Source organism: Rhipicephalus microplus, chromosome 1 (assembly GCF_043290135.1).
Source record: "Rhipicephalus microplus isolate Deutch F79 chromosome 1, USDA_Rmic, whole genome shotgun sequence".
Lineage (NCBI taxonomy): Eukaryota > Metazoa > Arthropoda > Arachnida > Ixodida > Ixodidae > Rhipicephalus > Rhipicephalus microplus.
The window spans coordinates 199,525,937-199,541,840 of NC_134700.1; the positions used below are offsets into that span (position 1 = coordinate 199,525,937).

Genomic DNA, 15,904 nt, shown 5'->3' on the forward strand with positions numbered 1-15,904 from the left:
TACTTGCGAGAGGTACCATGCCGGAGGCAACACGCTTAAATCCGGAAGGATGCCGAATCAACTTTCGTCAGGAGTGAAAACTGACAAACTGAAACGACACAGGAATAGCTCGTTACTTCTGGCAGTTCGCGTGGCAAGGGGATTGCTTTGCAACTTACGCGAGCCGGTGTAGAGTGCCATCGGGCGAGGAGTCATGTACGTCCAATGGTGTAAGTGTCCTGCGCCATGACCGGTGTGCAAAACGCGATGTTTTTCGTACGCCTCCTTCACTCAAGGGAATGAAGAACACCGAATCATGTGACCTGAAACAAATGAAGTGCTCATTAAAAGACCGAAGCGCACACTAAAGGCACAGTATAAACGACGTCTTAGTGTTAGAAAGACAGAATGCTAAAGAGGACAGGGCACGTATGTTCCGTCTTTCCAGTCTCACTGCGTCATTACGAGCAAAGAACCAAGTAGCCCAAAAATCTCAAAGTGTACTATGGACTTTCTTTAAACAGTGCTGCTGAATCTGGATAAGGTCAGAGAATCTGATCAATGTGGAGACCACGTGCTTCTACGTGAGGAGAGCAAGTAAGCGTTTAAACTGCGTTCGCACGCAAACTGAAAAGACGCGGACTGTAATAAAACTTCCCGTAAGCAACTGCAACGTTGATTATAGTTATTTCCCATCATTACAAGAGTCAATGGAAGGCACGAAACTAAAAGCGAGGAATGCTCGACGAAGGTCTTGAGCATTTTAGACGTTGGCAGCAGCAGGGAACGCTACGTTTCCAATAGTAAGAATAAAAGGGAAACTCAAGTAGGTTAAATTTGAGAGAGAGAGAAGGATAGACACATGTCACATCACACACACAATCCCGAGTTTCACAGGCGGTCCCTCAATGAAGTTGCTGTCAAGTATCTCAGGAGGGCTCGTGTGGCTTTCTGTGCTGATGTCCTGCGTGACCAAGCTCCTAAGATCTTTGCTTCATTAAATGGCTGGTCGTCGAGTCTATTCAAAGCACACTGGAGAGTCCGGTGATCTTCATCAAATTGGGCACAGTGGCACAAGAGATGTTCAATAGTCTCTATACAGTTGCAGCTTTCACACATGTATGAATCCGCCATGCCAATGCGATGGCTGAATGACTTAGTAAACGCTATCCCAGTCCACTGCCGGCACAGCATTGTAGCGTCACGTCGAGAAATCTTGGATGGCAGTTGTTTCTGGAGTAATGACTTAAGATTCTTAGGGCGATGATTGGAGTTAAGTGGAGAATTCCAGTGCGCAAGCGTGGCATTATGCGCGATGTGACGAAGTTCTCTAGCTGCGTCTACTCTTGACAAGGGTATTAACTGTGTGGGCGCTCCATCATGGGCACATCGGGCAGCGTAGTCGGCGAGGTGGTTACCACTGATGCCACAGTGGCCCGGCAACCATTGTAAAACAATGTCGTGTCCTTGATCAGCAGCGCGATGACAAATTTCATTAATACGATGCACATGATCTGGTGGTAGTTTCCACGTCGTAGACTTCGCACGCATTGAAGGGCTGCCTTGGAGTCGCAGAAAATGGCCCGTCTACTAGGGGATTCTTGCGTAACAAACTCCACAGCGGCTCGAAGAGCGGAGAGCTCGGATCCCGTAGATGTCGTGACGTGTGATGTCTTGAATTTGACGGTGATTGATCGAGATGGTATGACAAAGGCACCTGTCGAACTTCCCGAGACCGAACCGTCCATGTAAACATGAATTCCGTTAGCATATGACAAATGCAAAAGGTCCAGTGAGATCTGCTTGAGGGCTGCAGATGACAGGCTTGCCTTTTTAGATATCCCCGGAACTTCAAGGTGCACAGTCGGTCTTTTCATGCACCACTCTGGAGACAGTGGTATGGTTGCGGGCGAGAATCTCCACGAGATGGAATTCTGGTTAGCCGCAACAACTTTGGAAAACGCTGCCTTTGGTCTTTCTAGTGGCAAGCTAGCAAGGTGGTGGTTAGGCACTCTGGATATGTGACGGATATGTGTCCGGAGTGTGTCGACAGTTATATATGTCGTGATCGAATGGTCTTTAGCAATACCAATTGTTGCTAACGTATTAGCGCACCGAGGTAGCCCCGAGCATGTGCGGAGGACTTGGCCTTGAATGCTTTGCAGGACCCTGATGTTAGTTTTTCCGGCGTTGGAAAGCACGGGCGTGCTATACCGCAAATATCCCAAGAAGAGCGCTCTGTACAGCTGAAGCATAGATGACACTGATGTGCCCCACGTTTTACCAGCGCGAAATCTCATCACGTGTGTGATAGAGCTGAGCCTCTTCTTCAAGTGCGAGATGTGAGCACTCCACGAGAGATCTCTGTCGATACTGACGCCCAGGAATCGGTGACGTCTCGTACACAAAAGGTTCACGTTGTCGACGGAAACAGGATAATATATCATGGGCTTGCGGGTAAAAGGGACTAAGGCGCACTTCTGGGTGGAAATAGTGAGGCCTCGAGCATGGAGGCACGTCGACGTTATTCTCGCTGCTTTTTGGAGCCGTGCGCGTACCTGAAGTCGTGTCCTTGCTGAAGCCCAGATACATCTATCATCAGCGTATGTAGAGATATTGACTGATCGAGGTAGACTTTGTACAAGGCCAATGGTCGTGAGGTTAAACAGCGTAGGGCTGAGAACACCGCCTTATGGAACGCCACGAGTGGTGTAATGATCAACGGTGTGGCCTTCCGCAGTAAGCACGAAGAAGGATCTCCTCTGTAGGTAGCTCCGAATCCATCGAAACATTTCTCCAACGATTCCAATGTTCGCCAAGGCATCTAGGATGGCATCGTGCGTTACGTTGTCGTATGCACCTTTCACATCGAGGAATATTGCAACCGAGATGCGCTTGAGGTATTTATGTTGCTGCACAGAGGTTACGAGGTCGATGACATTATCAATAGAAGAGCGGCTTCTTCAAAAACCAGTCATGGCCTCTGGGTATATAATATAGCGTTCAAGGTACCACTCGAGGCGTGTCAGAACCATTTTTTCCATTATTTTCCCCACACAGCTGGATAGCGCAATGGGTCGATATGATGCCAAATCAAGCGGCGACTTTCTAGGTTTGAGGATTGGTACCAAGCGGCTGGATTTCCACCTTTCTGGAACGATGCCATCGTTCCATGACTGGTTGTAGCATTTTAGTAGCTGGTCTTGGCCGCGTCTTCCAAGATGGCATAAAGCAGCGTATGTAATACCGTCCGGCCCAGGTGACAATGAACGTCTGCTGGTGGCTAGAGCTGCATTCAGTTCCTCGAGGGAGAAAAGCATATTCAGTTCAGAAACTCGTGCTACAGGAACATCCCCGAGAACTTCATCACTCATGGTAACCACATTGCCCGCAATCCTCACGCAGAAATTTTCAGCAACGTCAACCTGCAGGCGGCCTTGCTAGAGAGCCAATGTGCTGAATGGACGTTGTTGTGGAGTCGAACCAAGGCCACGCACCGTCCTCCATATATGGGACATAGGCTTGCGAGGATCGAGTGATTCACAAAATTTCTTCCACCGTTGGTCCTCCAGCTTGTCCATTCGACGTTGGATTTTCTTTTGTTGACGTTGAGCGTCTCTGAGGTCATGAATAGAATTAGTGTGCCTGTACCTCCTCTCCGCCCGCCCGCCTACGAATCGTTCGTAGTCGTTCAAGTTCTATATCAAATTCTGTACGCTTTGATGTGTATTTAAAGACGCACGTAACCTCTTCCATCACATTTTTCATTACCTCCTCGAGGCCACACGCGATATCATTGCATGCCTCTTCCACCTTTGTCTTGTACATTGTCCAATTAGCTCTTCTGTTAGTTGATGAGGAGGAAGTTGCAAAACCTGTGACCTTCAGATACGTTGGAATATGATCACTGCCGTGAGTCTCAATATCAGTGAACCATCGCACTTCTTGGGTGAATTGCCGTGGCACCAATGCAAGATGATTGATTTGTGGGGTTTAACGTCCCAAAACCACCATATGATTATGAGAGACGACGTAGTGGAGGGCTCCGGAAATTTAGACCACCTGGGGTTCTTTAACGTGCACCCAAATCTGAGCACACGGGCCTACAACATTTCCGCCTCCATCGGAAATGCAGCCGTCGCAGACGGGATTTGAACCCGTGACCTGCGGGTCAGCAGCCGAGTACCTTAGCCACTTGACCACCACGGCGGGGCACCAATGCATGATCCAAGCAACTGCTATATCTCGAACCACGCAAATACGTTGGACTGCCGTCATTCATAACGTTAAGTTCGTGGCGTGAGGCGAATTCAGCGAGCTTCCGGCCTCTGGAATCAATCTTTGTGCTTCCCCAAAGCAAGTGATGAGCATTGAAATCACCAATAACAATCCAAGGTCCAGGTGTAGCGGTCAAGATGTCATGTAGTCTTTCACCATCGAACTGACCAGATGGTGAGATGTATGCGCCGATAAGCGTGAAGGCTACCTTCTTTGCAACGCGGAGGCATACGTATTGATTTCTGTTATGGGGTTGCACCAAATAAGGAATGTAGGTTAAATCTGTGCGGATATATATAATTACTTTGCTGGGCTCACCACAAGTCGATGAAGTGAAGGCTTCGTAGCCAGAAAGCTTTATCGCTTTTGACAAATTTGTTTCACATATTACTAATATAGGAAATCTGTCGCGGAAAACGTACTGTCGAAAACATGAGATCCGTGATTTAAGTCCTCTGGCATTCCACTGTAAAACTGTCGCACTACGTACTTCGTCTCGGAATGAAGGCAGTGAAAGAGCCATTTTGTCTATGCGAAGTTGGCAAGCACTGGACTCAGGGCATCCAATACTTGCACTGCGCATCGTGCTGTAGGCGTGTTCGTGTTGCCTATAAGCGTGAGAATGGTATTGATGAGAGACTTGATCATCGTCAAAATTTCACGGTCACGCTCTGTCGCCTCATCTTGGCGAGATGCAGAAAGTGGTGCTACCGGTGCACGTTCCAGTTTTTGTGCAGGGGTTATCGTTGGAAGTAATGGCCATGCTTCTTCTAGAGCCTCCTTTTCAGGGGCAGCATTCTCAGTGCACGTGTTCCTTCTGTCCAGCGGTGGTGGTGAAGCCGATTCAACGAAAGGAGGCTTTACAGAAGGCTTGATACTGTGCGCAGGCTTTCTAGATGAGCGTCTGTGACGAGAACTATGTCGCCTTACGACAGCAACCGCTTCTAGGTGAGTCGAACAGTCCCTCACCATTTTCTTCAAAACCGAAATCTCCTGCCTTATTTTCGGACACTCATTTGATGTGGCGTCGTGGGGCCCTTGGCAATTCGGGCAATTATAGGAATTAACCTTACAATTGTCGGCAGAGTGTGGTGCACCAGAACGAGAACATGTTGTAGGATTTTCACAGACGGTGCTCACATGACCAAATTTCTGACATTTTCGGCACTGAAGCGGCTTAGGGACAAATGGCCGCACAGCATGTCGGAAATGACCCACCTTAACATGTGTCGGCAGGCAATCACTCTTAAAGTCTATCTTCACACATCTCGACTTTCCTAGACGGCACACCTGTAGCATTTGGGGCCCATCATAAGCACACTTAATAAGAATCGGCAGATCTTCGTTCGAGATAGTCACATCGATGTCATAAATGACGCCTGTAGTTGCCTTATTTCCTAGCGGAATGATAGTGTGAACATTCATGCCGCCAAGGACGGTGACTTTGCTCAGTGAATATAACGCTGACGCTTGAGCGACGTCCACTGCTACAACATTTTTTCGGGGATTCACTCTGATATCCTTAATACTTTTCGGCAACAGTGCCTCGAGCTCTGAAGATACAGCTTGCCTGTTCAGTAGTCTCACGTTGATGGATGGTTGCGTAGGCAAGAATAAGACGGTGTACCTCGGCGGGCTTTGCGGGGCCCTGCCAGCAAATGCGTCCATGGATGCCCTGAGCATCCTCCGCTTTGCTTTCTGGCTCATGACGTCGTCGTCGGAGCTGTCGACGCTCTCGGCAGTGTCAATGAGGGTAGCCTCGCTGTCACTGGAAAGGCAGTTTCGCTTCCTTGAGGCTGCCGGCGCTGTCGCCGGCAACTCGGGTGGGCGTGAAGATGAGTCCACTTTCATCGCCACCAAAAAGGGAACTATGTTCCCCGTATAACTGCGAAAACAAGTGAAAAGTCTGAAAATGAACGGCAAACACTCAACTACAGCAACACTTTGTCTTCGTCTCCAACTGATCATCTAAACGTGCGTTGTAATATTTGATGCCTCGTCATGTCAGCTTATGAGTGAACTGCAATTTACTAAAGACCTGTTAGCACCATTTCGCTTTATTAAGAGTTGCATTAAGATGGAGGAAAGGATCGACAATAGGCATGGAAAAATTGTACAAACTGCACGGTATATGTGTATGCACAATCGTGATGCTTTAAGTACCAATTATTCAAAAGGTAAATTCACAAACTGTTGCTGGCCCAGCCGCGGTGGTCTAGTGGCTAAGGTACTCGGCTGCTGACCCGCAGGTCGCGGAATCGAATCCCGGCTGCGGCGGCTGCATTTCCGATGGAGGCAAAAATGCTGTAGGCCCGTGTGCTCAGATTTGGGCGCACGTTAAGGAACTCCAGGTGGTCGAAATTTCCGGAGCCCTCCAGCACAGCGTCTCTCTTACTCATATGGCGGTTCCGGGACGTTGATCCCTTCATATACGAGGTTTGGGCCAACGTATCCACGCACACCTCAGCTGCAACGTATGGTTCTTCAGCGAGCATGGGAATTATGGGTACACGGATTTGCCTAGTCTTTGTACTTTACGATCCTTTTGACTTTGCGTGGCTTGAAGCTGTTTTGTCATGAAGTCAGAAGGGTTTGTTTTTTCCTTTGAAACAAATCCGAAACCAGCAATAAACAAAGCCGCAAGTGCGATTCGCCACCCGCAAGTACGAAGACTAGGCAAATCCGTATACTACCCATCATTCCCATGGTCGCTAAGCGATCGCAGAGCTGGAGTCCCCTCTAGTTAGATTAAGGAAACTTTATGACTTCAAATACGGCTTTATAGGCAAGAGATGTGGTCCACCCAGGTGGACTGTGAAGTGCAATAGCCGATTGCCTCCACGATTTGAAGTAATCGTCCTTAGTGCTTACCCTTTAGTGCAGGCCCATACTCATTTGCCCTCCAGGCGGAAATTTCGCCAGTCTTAAAATTTTATAGAATTACTGATTGTGCTTAGTAATTAGTGGCGTTGCGCAGCAGAACGTTCAGCTTACTCATTCTTTAGTGAGAACGGCACTGCATTGAACTTGAAGAGCTTCTGATTGCAATTTCGGGGTTCAGATTGAAAACCACCCTCAACATAGGCTGTTAGGTCCCCGTTACTTGGTCTTCAGATATGGGGGCATACAGTGAAGGTTTAACTGGTCGCCTATCATGCTTAATGCGCATGTCCGCTGTGCGAGGTCGATCAAATGTAGTACGGTTCGATGAATTTCCGGCCATCATTATGGTGTCGTTACTTTGAATAGAAATGAAAATGCAGAGGGCAGCTTCTGAAGGCAGGATAATAAAATATCAGTTACGTACTTCAAATACAGCAGCCAGACTATTGTGGCGGCCAAGTCCGGTATTCACCTCCAGACCACAACACGTTATGAGCAATACGAAGTTATGAAATTGCAACACTATGCCACCAGATCCGCTGTTGAATCAGTTTTTGAGACTTCAAGCCAGGGAAGCTGCTCAATATTTAGCTTCATATTTCCACAATTTGAGTGTTTGTAAAGGTGTTATGCAAACTTCGCTCGGACTCACGCGCTCCAAGACTAAGCAGTGGAGGAAGAAGAAGAGAAGAATAGTCCCATGGTGGTTTGCGCGACGAACTCGTAGAAAGCAGCCACAAGAAACCGTTGCGCGAATAAGGGTGCACCTCACGTCCATTGGCAGGTAAGCATATATCTCAATTGCGCTCACGTTTCCTGTGCGTCCGGTATCCGCGGGATGTTTGGGTGCGTCATGTCGTCTTTCCAGTTCGACCGCTCACTGAAAGCACTCGCCAACGAAGTGCGGTGCAAGTCGTAATCGACAACCACCAATTTCCCGGACTACCTATACACGTGCTATTGTTTAGTGCGGTTAATAAGGAGCATCTTTGTAACTTAGTTTCCGTATGTAAAGAAGGATAAAGGCATAAATCGCAACAGCTGTGGCGCCAAGATGAATTGGATGTATGATTTGGTTTATGTTCTAGCTCGTTTTCTCCCAATGAGGCAAGTCATTGACACACGAACGTGGTATTGTTGGCGAAAGTAGGCGGATGACCACTGGCACCGTAGGTCTAGTAATCAAAACCACTCCTTTCCCAAGTTTTTCTAGTCTACTCCCCCCTCCTTTTTTTTAAATCTTAGCCAATCTTATGCAATACATTGAGACAAGACAAGTATTGAGCTCATTTGTGGCGTATTTTGAGAAAACTAAAGCTGAATCTTATCCTGATGCCTAACCGAACCACAATAAGTCACAAGGTCCCTGATGCATAAGCTTAAGTTGACTCGAAAGCGAAAGGGGTCTTCTCGATGACGTCATGTTACGTGGCATCACAGTGACTTCAAGATGACGTCACAAATAGTAGCGATGCGTAACACCATGTGATACGTCATTGATGACGCCATGTGACATTTAGTGCGCCTACGGCGCTCAAATGAAGCATCACGTGACCTTTAACCGAGCTTTATTGCCTTTTGTTTATATTCGTGAAGTCTCGCGAAGTCTCATCAGGCCCCACCAAATCTCGCGGTGCCTCAGTAGGAGCGCTTTTTTGGAAATTGTCAAGTCCCGCCATATTGCCAGATTCTGTAATGGCAGCTTTCAAGCCCATCAGAGAGGCCGTACAGCCTTCTGTAGCAACCAGCGTAGAGAAAATGGCGAGATGGAAGCATCCAGAATAGTACTCCGGGTCTCACAAAATACTTTCAGGTCTCCCCATATCTTCAAAACTTCTTGATTCATGAGACATATAATGCCTTAACATTAACAGACAGAGCAATGTCTGCCTCCCGCAGAAAAGCGTGGTACCCGAAGCCTGTCCCCAGGCCGGCCCAAACATGGATGACGATGAACTGTGCCCGATGCAACCACCCGTCTTTCATGATTCTTTGTGCGGCATCCCACTCCAAGAGGTTGACGCCACACTACCGCAGCAGGCGAGCTCCACAGCTTCTATCCCGTCGTGCAATCAATCTGGCGGTTTCTAAATAAAGGAAACTCAGATAGAGATATATATATATATATATATATATATATATATATATATATATATATATATATATATATATATGTGTGTGTGTGTGTGTGTGTGTGTGTGTGTGTGTGTGTGTGTGTGTGTGTGTGTGTGTGTTATTGGGTATAATGTTGTAAACGCCTTTTCAGCCATGGTGGTGTCCAGAGTGGGCCCGGAGTTACGATAACAGCTGAGGTAGTTGGTTGGTGTTTGTGTAAACACGGACACAAAAATAGAGCGTTTGTGTTGTCTCGACTTCTTTCCTGTTAATTAGAAGTGTGGCAGTTTGGGCTAGTTAGTATGACATGACGATATATAGTTATAGCGCGAGAACAGAACGACAACACTCGTGTCCTTCGTGTCCTTCTTGTCTCTGTGTCGTCGTTCTGTTCTCGCGCTATAATTATCCTTCTTTCCTGTGCCTGTCTTTTAATGCCCACTTTCTAAACATCGATAGTCAGGGGTGTCGTATGGGGGTTTTAGATCTTCCCACTCCCAAAATCTTCACATTTTGTATGCTTGCGCGTACAAAATAGCAAGAAATAAATGGTAGGACACCGTGCCCCAATCGCCTTGGACAAAATTGGACAAAACGAGGACAAAACTGCACACCCTGAGCTGTAGAATGATTTGATCGCCACTCTGCCTGCACGTCACTTGATGAATACTGGTGTATGGCTGCAGCACTGGCTTGGTAAAATATTAATCTGCCAACTTCGTGCGTTGAGACACATGTATAGCAAGTCATCAATGTATACCATGTACTTACCACGTATACCAAACCAGTCGAGGCTTGGATTTTTCGATAGTCTATATCGATCCGAGACTTAACCAGTATACGAGCCGAAAGAAATCAAAGTACTACAAGAGACAAGCAAATGTTTGGACTAAAGAAAACACTAGCGCATAGCATGCGAAGTACATAAGATACAGGTCACCGCCCTGCCTACGTACTTCAGGGGGTGTTCTCTTAAAACAAACACAACAAAACAAGCTGCTTTTCTAACAAATCGAGCCGCTAATCGAAGAACTGCTCATGCGTGCGCAGACGTTCTGCGCCATCGGCAAGAAGCTGGGCGGCTACCACGTGTATCGCTTCAACGCGGCCAAATCATTCGGCTGTCTGGGCCCACTGCACCCGGTGCGGAAGCTGTGCGTGCGACTCGTCACCAGCCAGTATCCTTCATTTGTACAATCAGTGTATCGCTGGCTGCAATACCTTGTTTAGTTCATCTTATTTATACTGTCGGCCAGAGCTATGCTTGAGAGCCTTGGCCGGGAGGCGTAGTTTCTTAAACCACTTTTTGCCTACTGGGGAACATCTCATTAGGCCAGCTGACACATTATTATATATAGCGCGCATGAAGTTGTGCCGTTTACCATATCTATAAAAGCAACAAATTTGCATACATAGTTTTTTTTATTTTGGTTAGAGATGCTCATTTTTTACGTCAAACGTGGTTCTTAACTTTCTCTTGACATACAACAATGGGCATACCTGTGCTACCCTATACTCATGTTCCCGTTTCGTTTTGACCTGACACTACTTGTCACCGGTCTTTCTGATAATCTGATACTCAACCTCTGGCTTTCACCACTTTCGAGTCAATGTGAAAAATTTTAAACCGGTAACTGAGCTTCGTATTATTGTGTTCTCCTACCTGCCCCTAATTTACTTTGTAGTTGGGCCTCAGCACACTTTCTGCACTGTATCATAGGCACAAACATAACATGTACGCACATCAAGCTTAAGAAAACCGCATCACCTTGTCTTGCACCTTGACGTCATACCTATCCCAGGTACTTGGACATGTTCGTCCTAGCCCTGGTGCTCCTTAACACGCTCATGCTGGCCCTTAAGTACCGCAACTTGTTCCTCGAGTAAGTCCTTTGCTGGAGCGGAAGCTCTTCTACACTGCCTGCTTTCTATGGGCATTCATCGCTACGCAATGAATCTGAGTTGCCGGAGGACAGTTTGGAGGGCGTGACACAAGGTCACGTGACCCACTGTGGAGAGGCGTCGTAGTTTCGCTCGCGCGCAGCCTCGTTACTACAGTACTCGCTGATGTGGTACCACGAGACTCGGCGAAGCTCTACTTCAGCACTATATGCATAGCCCTTGCAAAACAAAGAAAATCATTCTTTTAAGTAACAAGACTTGGCCTTGTTGGTCGTACTTTACAAACAGAACGGCAGCGCAATCAAACACAGACCGAGGAAAGAGGGTACACGAAACACAGCGCTGACACTCACAAATGAATCTTTGATTTCAGAAACAACACGTACAAGAACAACCGCCGTAAGCTTCCTGCATGCACCAACTTAAGAACCGCACAATTCACAGCGTGTCGACAACAACAAAAGATTTGAAACACTAAGCGAACACACTCAACCGTGTGTGGTCCGTGTGTGGTTGCACTGCCGTGCCGTTATAAAATACTTTTATGTAGAAATTACGATGTCCGCAACAGTTATACCTCAGCCAGTTATTCTTCATAGCAGCTCTGCGTACACTTAAATTGTCCTCATTCAACCTATCGAGCGTGCAGCCTAGTTTTTTAGTTATTGCTGGTGTAAAACATTCAGGACGCGCACGAAAGAAGGGCTTCGCTAGTCGTTGTTGCAGCACTTTCTCTGTTCTCTTGCCATTGCCGATATCTCTTTATCACAAGCGTAATGGCTCGCCCTTCGCGCCATCTCACTTTAGATAAAGGCAACACACGGAAGCGCCTCCGAGCTCTGCGTGCCGTCAGAGGTGAATGGTGCATATGTATACCTCGCCTTAGTATGCTGAAGGATGCATGTTCCGTCGCCGAGCCATCTATCGCTTCGCTCTGCGGAGCGAGACGTGGCAGGTTCAAATACCCAGTGTGGCGCTTCGGAAAATATTGTTCTGAATAATTTTAGGGGCGCAGCTCCTTAAGGCATGGGTCGGTAGTCACCTGTATGTATGCATGTATGTAGTAACCACCTCACAGCATATTCACAGAGTGAAGGATGATGAGGGGGGCGAGGCTTCGGAGGATTTTATGACCATGAATCATCCGCTGGCCGCGTCCATCCGTCCATCCGCCTGTCTGTTTGACTCATGGACGGACGGACGAACGCAGGGGTGGATGGACGTACGGATGGACGCACGGACGAACGGATGGAAGCAACAACGAACGGACGGAAGTGCGGTAGACGGACGGACGCTTCGCTCCACTCATTATCATTCACACCGTAGATATGCTGTGATTTTTTCATTGTAACCATCCGACAGTTTTCATATTGAAACAACAACAACAACAATGCATTATTGGCTTTGCAGCTCACTGTTCCTCGCACTATTCACGATTGACATCGGGATCCGGGCGGCAGCACGGGGATTCGTGATGCACAAGTACAGCTACCTGAGCGAGCTGTGGAACTGTCTAGACTTCGTCGTCACCTGCGCCGGGTGAGTGTGGCGTCGCAAGGAGAGACTGCCATACTGTGTCGACGCGCTCTAGGAGATTGTGGTGCGTGGGGCTTTATAACGCGGACAGCACGGCGATTGCCAGTCCCGAATCAGCCTCTGCTGCCGCGTTGCGGTCAATCTGGAATGTGATAGATTTCATTTATTCGTTATTTAGAATATTTACCAGTTCCCACGCCATTATTTGGCGCAGTTAAGCATGTCAAAACTATGTATTTAGTACATCGATTGTTGCTTCCTTTCTTCGCACAGGGCCATCGAGCTGTTTGGCGCTGCTGTGGGGCTCGGTGCGCAGCTACAGATACTCAATTCATTCCGGCCCTTCCGCCTTTTCAAGGTGCTCACTGTCTTCCTGGGTACGCACGATGTCTCCGCTCTAACAACGTTGTCGTTTGTATGGCATGGTATATGGAAACGGCGATCTATCAACTAACTGCACGCGAATTTTCTTAACTTCGTTTAGAGTTGAAGATGTGTGTGCATGTGGAAAGAGAGATATCTTGTCGTTAGGGTTGAAGTCGCGTACAGGAAGAGAAGTTTATCCAGAATTTCGACTTCAGTGTGGTAGTACCACGCATGACGCCGGGGTCGTGAAAGAGTGGCTGTCTGTAAGGTTTGAGGAAGGGGTAGGTTGGCTTGAAGAAAATTTTGGAGGGCGAGTGGTGTCGGAATCCTGCTTGAGGGGGGAGGGGGATGTTAGAGGGTGTCGGGAGTGTGCGTGTGAAAAATGAAAGTAGAATAAAAGGCAATGAAAGGCATGAAAATGGTGCCACTGCTCAAGGTTCTGGCGCGCCTGTGGAATGTTTTTTCTTTCCGCGGGCGAACTGACCGCAAGCAGGGCGTATTAGCGTAATGGCTACGCTACTTCCGTATCAACAGGGCACCGCATGGCGGCATTCGTTCGTGTCTGTTGTGCTGTCGTGCGCTAGTCGCAGTGACGTGTGTTTGTGTTCGTGTTCGCGCGTATTTACGTAGCTCGAGGAAACGAGATGAAGCGATGTCTTGTACAAACATCCGCGTTTACGTAGACGTCCCTGTAGTGGTTGCACCACCTTCCTGTAATCCAATAACCAGCGCCGGCACGTTTTGCGCGTGCCAGGAAAGATTGAAAAACGGCTTTTTAATTGGTTATGTATGTATAGTGCATGTGTCGTAAGAAATATGCCGGGCAAGATGGAACGGCGTTGAGCAATGCGAATTCGAAAGTGGACTGACAAGTTGTGCACGAAGTTTACCGGGTATGTTTATAGTCAGTCTTTAATTGTCGCTGTAGTAGAGAAGTTGAGGTGCAGGTCTGTTTATTACAGTGCCTATTGTCATGTAACAAAATAGTAGTGTAATTAAGGAGCTATAACGTTGCTGGTTACACTGATACAAAGCCAGCTCATTTTGAAACCAAGCCAGACGTACGGGAAATTATCGATGGGTTTATTGAAAACTAGAAATAGAAAGCAGAAAAATGAAAGTAGAATAAAAGGCAATGAAAGGCAAAGGCAATAAAAGGCAAAAATATAAAAGGCAATAAAAGGCAAAGGTAGAATAAAAGGCATTGATAGCCGAATTCGCACCTTGTGCATTGCTCTCACAACGCTATGCGTGCTGGCAGCTGCGCATAACCCTCCGGCTGCCTTCTCAATCATATTTGTCTGTGTTTACATCAGGGTCCAGGTGGTGTTAGCTTATTCTACTCTTGGCCACGGCGGCAAGCTTAGATCACGCTCCTAATCACTGGCCGTCAAGTAGTATTGTATTGGTTGTCAATGAAACAGGAATCAAACAGCAGATGTGACCGGACATTTAGGAATAAACAATATAGATAAAATACATCGCCACGTACGAACCTTCCGGCACATAGATACACTTTTCTGCGATTCGGATAAATATTTTCGTCGCATTTCGAATACGTCTTACTAAGAAAAAAAAAGAAACGGTGCACAGTACCAATCCAGAGCGAGGATGTGCTTCAGTACGTGTGCGAAGGCTAATACCTGTACTTGTCGAATCGGTGTTGATTGATTGATTGATATGTGAGGCTTAACGTCTCAAAACCACCATATGATTATGAGAGACGCCGTAGTGGAGGGCTCCGGAAATTTCGACCACCTGGGGTTCTTTAACGTGCACCCAAATCTGAGCACACGTGCCTACAACATTACCGCCTCCATCGGAAATGCAGCCGTCGCAGCCGGGATTCGATCCCGCGACCTGCGGGTTAGCAGCCCAGTACCTTAGCCACTAGGGCACCGCGGCGGGGCCGAATCGGTGTTAACACCACTCTTGCGTTTTTTTTTTCCACGAAACTGTTCTTAGCCAAGGAAAGTCATTCAACCGTGGAAACCTTTTACTACAATTTACCATGTTACGGCGCCAGGAAGAGTCACTCAAAATTCAGTCGACGAACACGAAGTAGAGTTTGAGTTCGCTCTGCTGAAATTTTTACAAATAAATGGATGTATCTGTCAGTCCTGATGTGTAGCGCAGTGCTAGATAGACTGGTTCAAAGCTGTTGAGTTGGGATCTATTAGCACTTGCCGCGACTAATTTGAACCTATATGATTTGATTCAATATTCACCTACTGTAATGTTCTATTCTCGGCGACAACTTTTTGTGGCAGCACAGCCAAAGCACGTGGGCGGAGGTTCTGCACACGTGTTACTCCGCCAAGTCTGTTTTCGTGTGATTGCGGTTTCGGTTTCACAAGCGCATTTGATAGATTTGTGGGGTTTAACGTCCCAAAACCACCATATGATTACGAAAGACGCCGTAGTGGAGGGCTCCGGAATTTTTTTTTTTTCACAAGTGCATTTAACATGTACTTTTCGCACAGCCACTATGCAATAAATTTTACATTTATATGAGAAGAAATAACTAAATTGTTCATTTTTAAGAAAAAGAACATGAAACTTTTTCTGAAGCGTTGAGATTTATTTTAGAAAAAGAAAACTGCGCTCGAGCAGGTGCTGGGCGATTAAAACAAAGTAAAGCCAAGATATCATTTTCTAAATTTCAGTGTATACTTGGTCGGCATTGTCGTCTTTCTTCTTTTAGAGACACAAGACCTTTCTAGAGACGCTCGCGTTATTTTTTAGGGGACGCGAAGGCAAGGACGGGAAGCGGAAATCTTGGCACCGATCAATCATGGGCGGGCGTATGACGTTTGTAAATTCAAGTGGGGAAAACGCTATCTTT

General features: G+C 47.1%; 1 protein-coding gene across 1 annotated transcript in view; it reads left to right on the forward strand.

The window, feature by feature from the left end:
- The first annotated feature begins 9,081 nt into the window (after positions 1–9,081).
- LOC119167176 (sodium channel protein 1 brain) overlaps positions 9,082–15,904 on the forward strand; it is an 83,854-nt gene continuing 77,031 nt past the window's right edge. Inside the window, exons 1-5 of the mRNA XM_075868014.1 lie at positions 9,082–9,180; positions 10,306–10,433; positions 11,058–11,138; positions 12,568–12,696; positions 12,967–13,070. Of these exons, the coding sequence (XP_075724129.1) occupies positions 9,082–9,180; positions 10,306–10,433; positions 11,058–11,138; positions 12,568–12,696; positions 12,967–13,070 (541 nt within the window). The remainder of the gene's footprint in view (positions 9,181–10,305; positions 10,434–11,057; positions 11,139–12,567; positions 12,697–12,966; positions 13,071–15,904) is intronic.